The sequence below is a fragment of the Giraffa tippelskirchi genome, chromosome 9 (genome assembly GCF_054371585.1).
Source record: "Giraffa tippelskirchi isolate mGirTip1 chromosome 9, T2T-mGirTip1v1.2.pri, whole genome shotgun sequence".
Taxonomy (NCBI): Eukaryota; Metazoa; Chordata; class Mammalia; order Artiodactyla; family Giraffidae; genus Giraffa; species Giraffa tippelskirchi.
Genome location: NC_137283.1, coordinates 50,772,241 through 50,789,608, shown reverse-complemented (window position 1 = coordinate 50,789,608; position 17,368 = coordinate 50,772,241). Strand labels below are relative to the sequence as shown.

The 17,368-nt window shown below is 43.6% G+C and overlaps 1 protein-coding gene across 1 annotated transcript; it reads right to left on the bottom strand.

Annotated features, from left to right (window-relative positions):
* Positions 1-1,895: 1,895 nt before the first annotated feature.
* On the bottom strand, positions 1,896-6,627 carry LOC145520138 (putative serine protease 42). Its single transcript, XM_081525909.1, has 5 exons — positions 6,426-6,627; positions 6,000-6,156; positions 5,384-5,646; positions 4,318-4,475; positions 1,896-2,779 (listed from the first exon to the last, which is right to left on the bottom strand). Exons 1-5 carry the CDS (start codon positions 6,625-6,627, stop codon positions 2,543-2,545), a joined length of 1,017 nt encoding a protein of 338 aa, XP_081382035.1. The 3' UTR covers positions 1,896-2,542.
* Between the last annotated feature and the right edge of the window lie 10,741 nt (positions 6,628-17,368).

Sequence of the window (17,368 nt, the reverse complement as noted above, 5' to 3'; positions counted from 1 at the left end):
TGTATTTCTATTTCTTTAATTTTGTATATATGAGATGATGGCTGCTCGCCAAACTTAATACAGTAAACATTTCATGATATATGTAAGTCAAATCATTATTCTGTACGCCTCAAACTTATACAGTGCTATGTGTCAATTGTATCTCCATAAAACTGGAAGAAAAAAAAGACAAAAACAGTATGTGGAAGGCAAACCAAAAGAACACTGACTGTATGATTCTGTTAATGTAAGATACAATAATCTGCAAATCTAATGTGACAGTAAGCAGAACAAAGGTTATCTCTGGGAGGGGATGATAGAAAGGAATATAAAGGAACATCCTGGATTGATGGAAATGTTCTCCATCATGATTTTGGTGATGTTAACATGGGTATGTATTTTTTAAAACTCATAAAAGAGTACACTGCAATATGTGCATTTTACTATATATAAATTATACCTCAATAAAGAAAATAATAGAGAAATGAATTGAGATAATAGTCATTCATCAACATAAACTTCTAACCTTATCAATGTTTAAATATGACTAGAGAAGGAAGCAATGGCACATAGCAAAGTAGGAATAAAAATAATTTAGTCTAAACAAGAAATGATTTTAAAAGCTTATATTCATAATAATCCAGAAATAAAGCTATAAATAATACCATCTGAATTAGTTAAAGTGAGATTTTTCTATCAGTAACTGAGACTGAAGATGATGGTGGCTCAATTAAAAGAGAAGTTTATTTCTCTCTTGCATAAAGAGATGTGATGGCAGCTCTATAAATTCCAGAGAGTGAAGTTCCTCCTGAATTTCTGTTCTATACCCTTAACATGTTCCTCATGTTCCAAGATTGCTGCTCAAGCTCCAGTCACCATGAATATACTCTAGTCAGCAAAGAAGAAAGTGACAAAGGGCTTGTTCTCCTTTCTTTAAAAGGTATCTTTAATACCTTCCAAAATTCATACTCAACATCAATACTTACATTTTATTGACCAGAACTTATTGCCAAATTTAAGATAGGTGGGAAGGTTGGAAATGTATTATTTATCCTAATACCGTATATGCCCAGAAGGAAGGATCTGAAAGAAGCCTTAAGAGAAGACTATCAAGTTGACTTTTTTATTCACCTAACTATTCACATGCACCTTCTCCTCATATGCAAAATGCACTAATCCCCTCCTAAAAGAAGGCAACCTCAAACTTTCATGAAAGAAATCAAGAAACAGTGAAATGCTCTGCACAATGACAGAGAGGTAATCTGGGGCCATATGGTAGTGAGGGAAACGAGCCAGTACAGACACAGTGTGTGTGTGTGTCAGTCGTGTCCAACTCTTTGCGACCCATGGACTGTAGCCCACCAGGCTCCTCTGCTCAAGGAATTCCCCAGGCAAGAATATTGGAGTGGGTTGCCATTTCCTTCTCCAGGGGATCTTCCCGAACCAGGGATCAAACCCAGGTCTCCTGCATTGCGGCCAGATTCTTTACCATCTGAACCACCAGTAAGCACCCCAAACTGTCCCCTCCCTGAGTCTCAGTGCTGTTCTCCATGGCCTGGCCAAGGCAGTCTGGTGCGCCAGGCTCCATATACCTAGAAGGGGAGCAACGGAAACACACATAAAAGTGGGGTGATGTTTGGGCACTATGCCCTGACCCTTCTCCAGCTTCCAGTCTTCTCTCTCACTTCCTCCTTCCCAGATGCAGTGGCTAGCAAACTCACCTGCAAAGTTCCCTGCAGAGATGCTAATGGCTATGAGGAACACAGCAGCAGGACCCAACTGCTAAAGCCATCTGTCCTCTCACATCACATCACATCACTCCAGGGTTTTAAAAGACCATGAACACCTTCCTAAGCTAAACGTGAGATAAGTTCTCTTCAGTGACCCCAGACCAGTAGAGACGCAGAACACACACATGACTCTCCGAACATTTATTGGGTTGACATCAGAAATCTCCACACTCCTTAATACTTTAACACAACTTGGGGTGAGCCTGGATGTGGCCACTGGAGCCCTGGGAAGGGGGTTCCAAGACTGAGTTGCCCCCGGAGGGCTTGTGTGGCAGAGGCAGATACTCACAGGTGGATCTACACTGGGGAGCAGGGGATCTTTTCTGAACCCAGATAACTGAGTCAGATGTGGAGGTGGTAACGCCTCCTTGCTCTCTCCCAACAATGACCACACAGACTGGTTTGATAAAAGTGTCAGATCTAATACTGCTTCACCGGTGATGATGTCTCTTCTTTGCCAGATGTTCCTCATGATGTGGATGAAGCATCATGTCCACCTGGCAGGTCACTGTCCATCCAGCTGGGATGGTTTCACCCACTCCTTCCTGGAAAGCAGAGCACGGCCAAGGTGTAGACATGAATGAGGCATGTTCCTGAAGCACCAGGCTGGGAAACTTCCAGGGCTTCTTGCTGCCAGCTCTCTGTCATGTGGATCTCCACAAGATCAGTGGATACCAAATGGAATCCAGGAATTGGCACTAAAGTAGGAGTGGGAGGTCAGAGGCAGGGCTAGGTGAGAGACTCAGAAACAGGGGGACCGTGGACCAGGGTGATCACAGGGTCACCAGGAGGCCCAGGGACAACACCACACACAGCAATAGGAACAGCAGCACCACTGGATACAAAGAGGTAGCCTCGTTCACCACTGCAACTAGCCACTTAGCGTAGAGGGAAGTTTCTGTATAAACTCCAGGCATATTGTTACGACCACAGCCAATGCGCCAGCTCACAATCCCTACCTGGACCCATGTGGTACTGTATCGACAGACCAAAGGGCCCCCAGAATCTCCCTGAAAAAGAGAAAGAAATCAAACTGCAGGAATGGAAGAGCACCCACATCTGGGCAGGCTGACTGCACAGCACGACACTGGGAGACGGGCACTCAAGACACTGTGAGCCTTCCCCAGACATCTCCCAAGCCCAGATTTCTGTGATTATAAGAACTGAGAACTGAAGAGTCAATTGGAAAATTTTAGTATCCTCTGAAGATATTATGACTGGTCATTTCCTATACTACGTGCATATGCGCTAAGTTGCTTTAGTCATGTCTGACTCTCTGAGCCCGCCAGGCTCCTCTGTCCATGAGATTCTCCAGGCAAGAATACTGGAGTGGGTTGCCATGCTCTCCTCCAGGGGATTTTCCCAACCCAGGGATCAAACCCAGGTCTCTTGCAGCTGCTGCACTGCACACAGATTCTCTACCACTGAGCCACCAGGGAAGCCCTCCTATACTACAGTGGTTGTTAAACACTTCAAATACCACCTCTGCACTGAGCCCCTTAATCCGTACACCTAGCCTAAGTTTCTCTAGAGCTCCTGACCATATAGCCAGCTGCCTCCATATATTAAGCTACACTCTCAAGACATCCCACATACTCATCCCAGCTCATGCAAACACTGCACATCCTTTTCCAAAACTGCTCTGGTGCTCGCCATCAACCAGCTCAGTCAGAAACTCAGAGCTCTCTTCAAGCTCTCCCTCACTCCCATCCTCATGTGCAATCGGTTACCAAGAACTGATGACAATGTGTTTGAGATCCCCTCCACCCCTCCATGAGCCCAGGTCCCACCTGGGACTCAGCACCATTGCCCACATGGAGAAAACAAACCCCTGGCCTACAGTCCTTCATGGACAGAACCAAAAACCACAGCACAGCACTGTAGGCCACACATTCTGACTCCAGCCCCTACTCTGGCCATATTGGCCTCCTCATTGCTCCAGACCTGAAATCCATTCCCTAAACATGACCAGTGCTTCAGACCTTGAGCCTCGGACTCACTGCCCCCTCTCCCAACAGGGATGTTCTCCTCTTGCCAGAATCCAAACACTCATCCTCTGAGACCTGTCCCCGGTCCCCTGCTCAGGAAGGCTGCTCGGGGCAGAGGGGAGGCTGTGGGCCCAGGGCTCCTACAGACACTCCCAGGGGGATCTGGAACTTATGTCTCTGGAGGGACCACATCTGTATAATAAGATGTATAATGTCTAGGTGACAGGGTTGTGAGCTGGGAAACTGAGCTAATGTGGGTGAACGCTGACACTGGCACAGGAAGTGACTATAGAAAGAACTCAGTTATAGGAACTACACGGTTATCATCATCACCCCCAACTTCACTTCACCCTGGCAGCACCCCCAGGATGTGGGGCTCCTCCCTATTGGAGAAACAGGCCAGGCCAGCTCACGGGTATCTTGAGGGGTTCTCCCCTGAATCTCCTTAAGTAAAGCCTGAAAGATAAGGTAGGAAATAACCCAGGCCTTGTCCCTGGGGAACAAGGATACTTTGAGGGGACAACTTCAATACAGAGGTGGCAAGGGACCCATGAACTTACCTGACAAGAATCCTTTCCTATACTATTATAGCTGCAGATCACTGCTTCTTGTACTACATCCTTATTTGTGTGTAGGGCCATCTGGAGCCGCCCATTACATTCTTCATAGTACATGATATATTGGTCGACCTCCTGGAGAGATTCTGACACAAGTGGGCCTTCTACAAACAAAGAAGAAACTCTGCAGTGGGTAGATCTGCACAGCTGAATGATAAGCCCCCAACACCTTGAATCCCCCTTGAAGAAGGCATTATAGAGGTTACTGTCCCCATCTGACAATGGAAGAAACTGAAGCCCCAAGCTAACAAGGGGAGAAGAGAAGGTAGGAACCAAATCCACGACAAAACAAGGAAGAACAGATCAGGACAGGAAGAGGCAAGCCTGACCATCGTGAGAAATGATAACCAAGCATCTGTCACTCTGCATATCAATAGTAATAATGAGAGGCATCCCGTACATCAGCAAAAGTGTCTTTACTTTAAAGCAGAATCACAGATGCTCAGACAAGGAACACCCAAAAGCAACAATCCAGGTTCTTTCCAGAGATAAGAGGCCCTATAGCCTCACCAGCAGGGGTCTTCTGGCTCTGCCAAGACCCCCAAGGACAGGAAGTTCATTATGCACCAGGGCAAGTACTTCCAGCAATAGACAGCTCTGACTGGCAGACAACTCATCACGCCCTGAGCAGAAGTTAACCCTGGAGAGAACTCCAGAACATCCGGTTCTGTCCCCAAGGAACCTAAAAATACCCCCAAACCAGCCAGGCACACTTCCCCACAAATCTGAAGAAGCAGGCTTCGCCCATGTATTTCTTCTTCAGAGAACAGCTCTGGTTCCCAGGACTGATGCCTTTCACAAATGGCTGGCATCAAATATTTGTGTTGCAACAAAAGATCTCAATCAATTTCTGGGCTCCAGCCATTTAGGAACCATCAACCTGGCTGCCCCCATACCCACCTGCCAGGTGGTCAGCTTCCTCCCGCCCCATCACTTTAAGGTTGTTGCTTACTCCAAAGATAAGGCTGCCCCCCTCTACCCAAGGTTACTACCTTCCTCACAGTCTCACCAAATTCTTGCTTCCTTCCCCATCCGGTCACCCAGCACCTGGTCCCAGCTTGCACATGGAAAGTCTTCTCAGGGATGCATATAGGCTGGATAAGGCCAGTGAAATTTACAGGGTAGCGGAGCCGGAGAAGAGCAAGGTCATTTTTAACGGTTCCACTTGTTGAGAACTGAGGGTGAATGATGACGTGGCTGACAGGGACCACCAACCCTGATAATCCACCCTGGATATTCCAATCTCCCATCATGACACTGTACTGGTAACGGCTGTGGGAAGAGGACATGTCCCTCATAGACACCCTGGGAAGCATCCTTTGTGCCTTTCCACACACATCAGCTGTTTCCCAATCTGGCCCCAACCTCCCTCACCACTCTCTCCATGCCCCTATCCCCCAAAACCCCTCCTAATGACTCTCAAAATTGATTTGCTCACCCAAACAACTGGTTTTGATCATCAAATTAGCATTCCTGGTAACAAGACTACCAAAATGCAGAATCTCTCCCATTTTGATTGTGCGGGCTTTGGTTTAGTTTGGGTTTTCTATCAACTTGCAGGGCAATAGAAACTAAAGGGTGTCTGAAGAGGGCAGGACTCTCGCATCTCCACTGTCATTACTCACCTTAAAATACAGTGGCCTGCAGTCAGCACCCACTTCTCTGTGATGAGGGAAGCTCCGCACACATGTCTGCCACGGACCCACAGGCTCACCTGCCAGGGCCACTTCCCTTCCTCGCTCTCCTGTCCTCCCAAGATTTTCAGGAACACTTGGCCGCACGCTGGGGTGAGGACAGGGTGGCAAGGAGAACCTCTGAGAAACAGGCCCCGACTCAAGAAGGCCTCCTCCTAGGCTCCAGGCCTCCTCCTAGGCTCCAGGGCAGCGCTTCCAAATCCACAGGCCTTGGATCCGCACACGAGGCGCACCCGGCCTCGGGTTCCACTGCAGGGCTGCACTCATTCAGACCCCAATCCTCCCAAGCTCCGGGGGAGCAGCAGCTCCCACCCTGGCGCCTCAGCCTGCCCCTCTGGACGCCCAACGCAGAGTCACCTAAGCTAAACCCCACCAACTTGGGGACTTCCGAAGCGCCTCCGGGGGTTGGCTGGACCGCCGTGAGGCTCTTGATGCCGCCTCCCGAGGGAGCTGGAGGGGGCAACGGCGTCGCCGACCCATCCTCCGAGGCCTCCGTGAGCCAGGGTTGAAGGAGCAGAAGCCAGACCAGGAGGCTATGGGGGCCGCCCGGGAGCGCCATGGGGCGCCCCCTCGCAGCCGGCAGCTGAGTAGCGGCATGGGGACCACGGCGCATCTCAGCGCTGCAAGCCGGCCTGAGAGCGCACAGTCAGCTCTCGCTCTCAGAGCCTCATGCTAGACTGTCTCCACCCAGAAATCAGCCCAAGACCGAAGGGTTAGAGTCCATCTGAGGAGACTGGCCTTGCTAGGGGCCTGCCAATTTAATGTTTTTGAACTGTGGTGCTGGAGAAAACTCTTGAGAGTCCCTTGGACAACAAAGAGATCAAACCAGTCAATTCTACGGGAAATCAACACTGAATACTCATTGGAAGGACTGCTGCTGAAGCTGAAGCTCCAATACTTTGGCCACCTGATGCGAAGAGCTGACTCACTGGAAAAGACCCCGATGCTGGGAAAGATTGAAGACAAAAGGAGAGGAGGGCAACAGAGGATAGATGGTTGAATGGCATCATCGATTCAAGGGACATGAATTTGGGCGAACTCTGGGACATAGTGAGGGAGGGAGGCCTGGCATGCTGCAGTCCATGGGGTCGCAAAGAGTTGGACACCACTTAGCAACTGAACAACAACTAAAAGGCAGGTGCTTCCTGACACCCCTGCCCTTCTTGGTGTGGTACCTGACCTGGAGCTGGTGAGGACGGGCAGTCTAGGAATTTGAGAGGAGCCTTAATTCACCACAATAGTTCCTTAAGGCAGGACCTCATTCACCAGACCTAGACTTAGAGGTAGGGGGACTGCAGATGAAGTGGGTTGGACAAAGGACCTGGCTGCCATGCTCTTTCCGTCATGGGAATACCTTTTAAAATGAGCCTCCAGCAAAGATACCTGTGGGTCAATCCATTCTTATTAGCTCTGTGTCCCTGATGTCTATTAGTCTTTGTTGCTTAAGTGCTTCTACCAGGCCTCCGCCTCTCTGGGTTTCATTATTCCTGTTGAAGTCAGGGGGAAAAACAACAATACTAACATTTGAGTTTCAGTACTTCCCACTTTTCCCCACCCAAAAGAGGATTGCCAGTTACAATTTTTGAGGATGTGGGTGTTCCTCTCACAATTTATTTTCAATGTCTTCTTGAGGGGGTTATTATCTAAATCCCTCTCTCTCTGCATTTCTCTCTCAACTTTAAGCCAGGGAATTTCTGGCATATCAACTTCCTTTTGAACAGTCCACTACTGCATAGGTTTAAGACAACCCAATAAACAGGTATCCATAGAATCATTCCTTCTTGCCTGAACCACCAAACTGAATTTCAAATTTCTACAAGTGTGCTCTTCATAAATTTGGTCCCAACCCTACCCAATCAAGAATCCCTCATATCCAATCCTATACATATACCCCTTGTTTGTCCCAATGTAGATCAACAAAATCTTACAGTTCTTTTTGTAAGGAAGCCTTCTACCCTGGGTTATACTTTGCCCCTGTCCTAGAGCATGCTGGGATCTTACACTAGTTATTAGGTCTAGAAGCAGTAAAGACTGGGGTGGTATAGGCAGAGAATTGGTGTGCCCTCATTATGTAATTTACTCACGTGAAGTCATTACAGTGTCTCTAAGGCAGAGAGATCAGCCTTATCAAATGGGAGGAGGCACTGCTTCTGTTAGCAACAGAGGCTCAATGTGGCTGGGGGTAAGGGTTTCCTAAATCTATCCAAATGTATACCCCCTTGTATATTTTCAGGGTCTCACTCCCAAATCTATGGTCTAACTTTTTTGTAAGAGTGCTGATGAATCTCTCAATTCATGTTGAAATTCAGCAAACCCCAAAATCATGAGCCCTAAACCCCACGCTCCACAACAAGAGAAGCCACTGCACTGAGCAGCCCACTCACCACAACTGGAAAAGTCCCGCATGCAGCAGTGAAAACCCCGGGCAAAACTAAATTAATTTTAAGACAGAAAAACCAATTGCAAATTTTTATTAATGGTGAACTACAATGATATTTTATGTGTTTCACCATTTTGTTTTTTTTGTTTGTTTGTTTGGCTGCATGGCATGTGGGATCTTACCTGACTTCCCCAACCAAGGATCTAACTCGCCCCCCTGTATTGGAAGTGCAGAGTCTTAACCACTGGACCACCAGGGAAGTCCCTATGCATTTCATCTTTAAGAGTGTATTTCATGCAGAGAAGTGTCACCAAATGCTGCTAGTAACCCGTGAACATATGGCTTGGAGCAAAAAAAATCTTCACTTGAAAGGTATTTATTGAGTTCTTTTGGATTCTTCTCCTGTTATTTGCCTTTTATCCTGTCATTACATTGCAAATTAATCACTTCATTGAAGTTTAGGTGGAAGTCACTCAACCACCATGTTAAGTAGATTTTTGAAATATGTAAATCTCCTTTGCACTGACACTGAGGTACAAAAACTGCTTCTGGAACAGTAAGAGCAAGCTCAGAAAATATATCTACTGTAAATGTGTGTGGAAATGCCTATCTTCATCTTGTTTTAGCTTTGAACAGCAGAGGGACTTTATAAAGTAGCTAGATACAACTTGTGATTCAAAAAATGTTACTTTTCATCAAAGTGATTTACCATAGTATAGATAATAATGGGCTTCCCAGGTGGTACAATGGTAAAGAATGCACCTGCCAATGCAGGAGACAGGAAACACAGGTTCAATCCTTGGGTTGGAAAGATCCCCTGGAGTAGGAAATGGCAAGCCACTCCAGTATTCCTCCCTGGAAAATTCCATGGACAGAGAACCCTAGTGAGCTACAGTCTATAGGGTTGCAAAGAACTGGACACAACTGAGCAACAGTACACACACACACACACACACACACACACACACACACACACACACACACACAGATAACCACAAAAAATAATAAAGGGTTGGGAAAGACTGTTACAAGGTACTTGCACTACCTAAAACACTAATACCATTATTTGAAAGAAGAGGACTTATCTCAAGATATTCACTGTGAACTCAGGGGAAACTAAAAAAAAGGCAAGTAAGCATAAGTAAGACAACAGTGGGGCTCCCCTGATGGCTCAGTGGTAAAAAATCTGCCTGCAATTCAGGGAACACGGATTTGATACATGGTTCTAGAAGATTCCCTAGAGGAGGAAATGGAAGCCCACTCCAGGATTCTTGCCTGAAAAATTCCATGGACAGAGGAGCCTGACGCTACAGTCCACGGGGTAGGAAAGAGGTGGACATGACTGAGTGATTGAGCATGAGCATGAAGTCAATAGTGAGGGAAAAACAGAATCGTCAAAAATACTCCATTAATGTAAAGAAAAGGAGAAAGAGAGGAAAAGAGAAAGAAGAGACAGGACAAATAGAAAACAACAAGCAAGATGGTAGATTTTAACCCAACAATAACAGTACTTACACCAAAGGTAAATGAATCTATTAGATTAAATTAGTAGTTTTATTAATTCATGTTCATGTTGTATTATATGAATTAAGGCAGACTGTCGAGATTTTTGTAAAAGCACAACTATTTATCCACATTAAATATAGACAGGTTATAGGGGAAAGTATAGAATATAATACATAATGCAAACACTAATCAAAAGAAGAAATGGCTAGATTACTATCAGGTAAAGTCACCATAAGAACAAAGAATATTGTCAGGGATAAATAAAGACATGAATTGCATAATGATAAAATCTAAATATATTAGGATCCTAAATGGAGCTAGTAACAAATCTTCAAAATTTACAGAGCAAGGGCAAAAAAAGACATTATAACCACAATTAGAATTTGGAACTTTAACATGTTTTCATAATTGATAGAAAAAGTATACAGAGAATTAGTAAGCATATATAAGATCTGCAAAACACTATCAGTGAATTAGACCTAATTGACATTTATAGAATACTCTATCCTAACAACAACAGAATATACCTTTTTTTGAGTGTACATGTAGCATACACCAAAATAGACCATATTCATGGACCATTAAACAAATGGCAGCAAATTCAAAAGAATTAAAATTGTATAAAATATGTCTTCGTAACAGTATTAAGCTAGAAACCAATAATAGAAAAATATCTAGAAAATTGCCAAATGTTTAGACAGATATTAAAACTTTGATTTTGTACTTCCAGAATGGCTGCATGAGGAACTTGATTGATTCTCTCTTTAGAGAGCAAGCTATTTATAGCTGGTGAAAATTATTAGAAAAATAACTATTTAAGGTCTTTGGAAATTGGCCTGAGAGGACACAGAAAATTGAGAAATATTTATGCAAGAAAATCTAAAAACTCTTGGTGAGAACGAAGAGTTCTTGGCAAGAGTCTGTGGTATGTGAGCCATGACCGGCTCCCATTCCTGCTCCTTCGCTTCATATTATGGAACTCTGCTCTGGGCAAGTGGCCAAGTCAACCGGGTCTCCCTCTCTCCCAACTATGGTTTCACTCAGAAGTAGATAGCTGTGTCTTCCACTCTCCCAAAACCAACTGCAGAAGCTCTATTCTAGCAGGCACAACTAAGAGAACCAGAGCTTCCTTCCCTCACTTAACTCCTACTCAGAGCAGAGGCTCTACTCCGGGCAGAGCAGGCTAAGAATCCTGGGTCTTCAATGGCCCCCTCCCAGCTCCCTCCCAGAGCAGAGATTCCACGGCGGGAGCAAGTGAGATGCCATCTCACTCTCCAGTGCCCACTCCTGGAACAGGAGTGTCACTCCAGGATAACAGGCAGGCTGAAAGAAGTGCTCTGTGACTCTGATTGAAATAACTGAATTTATTATCTGGAACAGAGAGTGAAGTAATTCACGCCTAATGGAGTTGTTAAGAACAACAGCGATCTTCCTGGTGAGCAGTTAAGAGAGCATCAGTAGCTCCATGATGCTAGCAACAGACTAACAGCAGATTAACCAGAAGTTTAAAAGAGAAAACCAGTGAAAGAGGCGGCCAAGAAGAGTTCTCCTGGAAGCACACTCATCCCCGAGAGTCTAAAACACTGTGCGTGCGCTAGGCTATGCCAACTCAGGAACAGTAACAGCAGGAAGTAGGGGTTTCCCCGGTGGCTCAGTGGTAAAGAATCTGCCTGCCAATGCAGGAGACACAGGTTCGATCCCTGATCTGGGAAGATCCCACAGGCTGCGGAGCAACTAAGCCCCTGCGCCGCAATTACTGAGCTTGTGCTCTAGAGCTGGGAAGCCACAATACTGAGCCCATGCACCCTGGAGCCCATACTCCTCATCAAGAGAAGCCACCGCAATGAGAAGCCCAAGCACCACAACTAAAGAGTAGCGCCCCCTTGCTGCAACTAGGGAAAACTTCGTGTAGCAACTAAGACCCAGAACAGCCAAAATAATAAATAAAATGATAAACAAACAAACAAACATAAGAGCAGGAAGTAGAGCAAATATAAATGCGCTCCCCAAACCAAACACAGATCTATCAGCAGAGGGTAGAACTCTTGCTAGTAGAGTGGATCAAAGCACAACCTCTGACCAAATACTGCCTGCACAATGAGCTTTTCTGACCCAGGGGCAACTCCTAAAAAGCCCAGCTTCAAAATAAAATCACACTCATCCATAGTTGGCTGAGAGGCAGTGCACATACCAAAGGCTGTATCTTTTTAGGAATGAATGGACAGGGAATTTCCAAGTTTCTAGTCATCAGATGAACATGTGAGGGAAAAGTAAATTCCCTAAACGGTGAAAACAGTCTCCAAGACACGCACACATTTCCAAAGGTAAATAGTGAAAATAAAACTAACCAAAGGGGCTTACACACAACCATTGACCAATAAGAGGCTTATGCTGATCCATGAGTTAACATTAGGAAGCCAGGCTACAAAATAAAAATAAAGGAAAAAAAAAAACAAACAAACCTGAGCAGGGATATCAGAGGCTGCAAACTGAGGGGGAAAGAGGGTTCACAAAATTATCTCACACAAACACTAAACAAATAGACAAAGGATCACAAGTCCAAGGTAAGCAGGAATCAGTATCCAGGTTTGTTACACTACATTATCTGTGATGTCTGCTAGTCAATGAAAAAATTACAGAACATACAAAGGGGTGAAAATTTTAAACATAAACTTCTTTCTCTGCCTGTTTGAGCCACTACTCCATCTTTAGTGTGAATTGTGTATCTGCATCATATAACTAAATCCATTTAGAAGACACGGGAATGCCTACTCACCAAAAGAAAAGCAATTTCCTCCTGACACCAGAAGGTAACTCCTTAGGAGATAGCATTCCTTTCTCAATCCTGTAAGAGGTCACAGTAACCCTCTAACGTTGCTGGACTACGTAAATTGTCAATATGTGACTCTGATGCATAAACCTTTGTCTCAAATCTTACGTAACTGTGCAATGACCTCTAAGAGGCAGAACAGTATAATCTGGAGAACTTTCTGAAAGACTGTCTCCTGGATTATAATCCTCAGGTTGGATCAAACAACAGTTTCCATTTCTTTCTTAAACTGACTGATTAATTTTTTTGTCAACAAAAAGATACACGAAAGTTTAACCAATACATAGGAAAATAAGCAGATAACAGAAACTATCTTTTAGGGACACCATGTGTAGACAAAGGCTTCAAAATAGTTATTTTAAATATGTTCAGAGAAGAAAAATAAAATATGCATGCACACACATACATACACACATGTCATCTCAAATGAGGCTAAAAAGCATTTGGCAAAATTTAATTCTTTCATGATCAAAAAAAAATCAGTAAACTATGAATGGAAAGAAACCTCCTCAATACGATGAAGGCCATATATGAAAAAGCCACAATGAGGGGCTTTACTGGTGGCTCAGTGGTAAAGAATTCGCCTACCAATGCAGGAGACATAGGTTCAATTCCTGGTCCAGGGAGATCCCACATGCCGTGGAGCAACTAAGCCTGTGTGACACAACTACTGAGCCTGTGCTCTAGGCCAAGAGTCACAACTACTGAGTCCACGTGCCGCAACTACTGAAGCCCGCATGCCTAGAGCCTGTGCCCCACAACAGGAGAAGCCACTGCACTGAGAAGTCTTCAAACTGCAACTAAAGAAAGCCCGAACAGCAACAAGAATCTAGCACAGACAAAAATAAATAAATAAAAATTTTATATTCCTAGAAACAATTATAAGGGCAAAATCTGTGTAACCTTGAAGTAGGCAAATACTTTTGTGAAGTAATGCGTGCTTAGTTGCTCATTCATGTCTGACTCTTTTGCGACCCCATGCGCTGTAGCCCGCCAGGCTCCTCTGTCCATGGGATTTTCCAGGCAAGAATACTGGAGTGGGTTGCCATTCCCTTCTCCAGGGGATCTTTCCCACCCCGAGATCGAACCTGCGTCTCCTGTGTTTCCTGCATTGCAGGCGGATTCTTTACCTGCTGAGCCACTGGGGAAGTCCCTTTGTGAAGTAGACACAAAAACGATTGATAGAAGAATTGGACTTTATCAAAATCTAAAAATTCTGTTTTTTGAAAACTACTGTTGAAATAATGAAAAATTCCAGGCAGAGATTGAAAGAAAATATTTGCAATACATCTATAGGACAAAATATTTGTATCCAGAAGACATGAAGAATTCTTACAACTCTGTAAGAAGACAAATGGCCCAGTAAAAGCAACAGAAGCCAAATACTAATGACAGGAAGTGGAGGAGTGGTTGCCCTGGGCCAGGGGCAGAGGGAAGAAGGAACTGTGAAGGGACAAAGGGGAAGGAATTGTTCTGCATCTTGATTATTGTGGCTTTACAAATATATATCTCTCTCAAAGCTAGTAAAATATGTGCAATTTACTGCACTTAAAAATACACCTCGCTAAAATTCATTTTTAAAAATAAATAAAATTAGAATTAAAAAAAAGGAAATTAAGAAAACAAGTCCATTTGCAATTTATATCAAAAAGAATAAAATACTTAGAAATACATTTAACCAAGAAGGTGAAAGTATACTGAAAGCCACAAAAACTTCCTTTAAGGAAATTAAAGATTTAGATAAACAGAAAGGCATCCTATATTGAAGAACAGGAAGACAACAGAGAGGTCAGAAAAAAAAAACCTCACATATACAGTCAAATGATTTTCAACAAGAGTGTCAAGAACATTCAATGAAAAGAGGATGGTATTTTCAACAAACTGTGCTGGTAAGACTGTATATCCACATGCAAAAGAATGAATTTGGACCCTTACCTTACACAATATACAAAAATTAACTCAACATGGATCAAAGATCTCAATGTAAGAGCTAAAACTATAAAACTCTTAAAAGAAAACATAGGAGAACATCTTCATGAGATTGGATTTGATGGTGATTTCTTGGATATGACTCCAAAAGCACAGACACAAAAGAAAAAAAACAGATAAACTGGATTTCATCAAAATAACTTTTGTGTTACAAAGCATACTATTAGTAGGGTGAAAGATAATCCACAGAAAGAGAGAAAATATTTGTAAATCATATATCTGATATGGGATTAGTATCCAAAACTATTAAAGAAATCTTACAACTCAATGACAAAAACCCCAACAACCCAATCCAAAAATCAACATAGGTGGTGGGATGGGGAGGGTGGGAGGGAGGCTCAAGAGGGAGTGTATATATAAAGTATATATATACATACTTACGGAGAAGGCAACGGCACCCAACTCCAGTACTCTTGCCTGGAAAATCCCATGGACGGAGGAGCCTGGTAGGCTACAGTCCATGGGGTCGCTAAGAGTCGGACACGACTAAGCAACTTCACTTTCACTTTTCCCTTTCATGCACTGGAGAAGGAAATGGCAACCCACTCCAGTATTCTTGCCTGGAGAATCCCAGGGACAGCGGAGCCTGGTGGGCTGCCATTTATGGGGTCGCACAGAGTGGGACACAACTGAAGCGACTTAGCAGCAGCAGCATACATACTTATGGCTGATTCATATTATTATATGGCAGAAACCAACACAACTTTGTAAAGCAATTATCCTCCAATTAAAATTAAAAATAAGTAAACTTAAATGAACATAGTAATTGAAAAGACATTTTTCCAAAGAAGATACACAAAGGCCAGTAAGCACATGAAAAGACATCATGTCTTTTACCCAACATCACTAATCATTAGGAAAATACAATCAAAACCACAAGATATTACTTCATACCCATTACGATGGCTAAAAATAAGGAATCTAAAATCAACAACACAGAAAATAACAAGTGTTGGTAAGGATGTGAAGAAATTGAAACCCTGTGCATTGTGGAGAGGGGAGAGGAAGGAAGTAAGGGGAGAGAGTAAGCAGGCAGGCAGAGGGGAGTGCAGGGAGGGAAAGAATGGAGGAAACTGAGCTATTTATACACAGGAAAATCAAAATGCATCATTTGTGGAAGATATAATTGCTTTCTAAAACAAATCCAAACAAACCACCTGAAAAATTAATAAAACTATACAAAAACAAACTAAGAGGGCTGGGGGAAAAGATCAATATACAAAATCAATAACTTTCTATCTGTAGCAATAATAAATTAGAAAATGTAATAGAAAAAAAAAAGATGTTGCATTAAAGATAGCCACACACTTTTTTTTAAAATACCTAGGAATTGGCACAAGGCTTTGCACCATCTGCCTGTGTTCCTCTGATCTTTATTTTTTTTAACTTTTTATTTTGTATGGGGATATAGCCAATTAACAAAGTTATGATAGTTTCAGGTGAACAGCAAAGGGACTCAGCCATACATATACATGTATCCATTCTCCCCACAAACTCCCCTCCCATCCAGGCTGCCACATAACATTGAGCAGAGTTCCACATGCTATACTGTAGCTAGTTGTTGGTTATCCGTTTTAAATATAGTCATGGGTACATGTCAATCCCAAACTCCCTATCCTTTCCCCCATCCGTCTCCCTGGCAACTGTAAGTTCATTCTCTAAGTCTGTGTTTGTTTGTTTTGTAAGTTCATTTGTATCTCTGACCCTTTCTTACCACTCTCTTCCTCATTCACAGGGCTCCAGCCCTACTGGCCTCTTTCATGTGCCTCACTAGCTCCTGCCTCCTAGTCTCTGCACTGGCTGTTCCCTCTGCCCCCAGATAACCACACAGCTTATTTTCCCACCTCTTGGGTCTATACCAGGATCAGTAAATTTTTCCTGTAAAAGGCTAGATAGTAAATATCTTACATTTTGTGGGTTGAGAGACAAAAATCTAGCATATGCAGGTACTTAGATAACAAAAAAGAAAATGAATTTCCACAAAATGTATATTGGTGGAATTCAATACAGAACCAGAAGAACTGAGTACTGGTTTTTGTGGGGTCTTTTTTTTTTTTTTTTTTTTTTTTTGGTTTTGGTTTAGGGTAATACAGGTCTACTAAGAAGAATGGAATTCTTTAGGGGGATAACGTCAAAATTAGTGTTCCCTATCATGGAAATGATTGCAAATGCTCTTCTGGAAAAACTATTCTCGGCTAAGAGGTGGTGAACCAGATTTGGGGTGTACTCAAATGTCTCCTCATCACTGAGGCTCTCCCAGGACACCCTCTCAAAAAGTGTGCCCCTCTACTCTGCTCTCTTGATCACCCTTATGCTCTAATTTTCTCTGTGGCACTTCTCACAACTTGAAATACTATATATTTTACTCAGTATATGTGGGCTGTCTTCCCCTTCCTTATGTAAACTTTCTGTGGACAGGGTTTTTATCTGTCTTGTCACTGCTGGAGTCCCAGCACCCGAACAGGGGTGGCATACAGCAGGCACTCAATAAGCATCTGTTAAATGAATGAACAAATGAATAAAACTCTGGTGAAGAGAAATGAGCTAATACCTGTAAGAGATCACAGCACTGCCTGGCACACGCTTTGCTCGGTA

Bases quoted from the DNA above. Each gene is read 5' to 3' on its own strand.
- LOC145520138 (XM_081525909.1), bottom strand. From the start codon at position 6,627: ATGGCGCTCCCGGGCGGCCCCCATAGCCTCCTGGTCTGGCTTCTGCTC. The intron at 5,647-5,999 runs GTGAGTAATGAC...CTCTTCCCACAG, and splicing joins GCAGGCCACTGTATTTTAAG to CCGTTACCAGTACAGTGTCA. The intron at 4,476-5,383 runs GTGAGACTGTGA...TGTTTGTAGAAG, and splicing joins GGGAAGGAAGCAAGAATTTG to GCCCACTTGTGTCAGAATCT.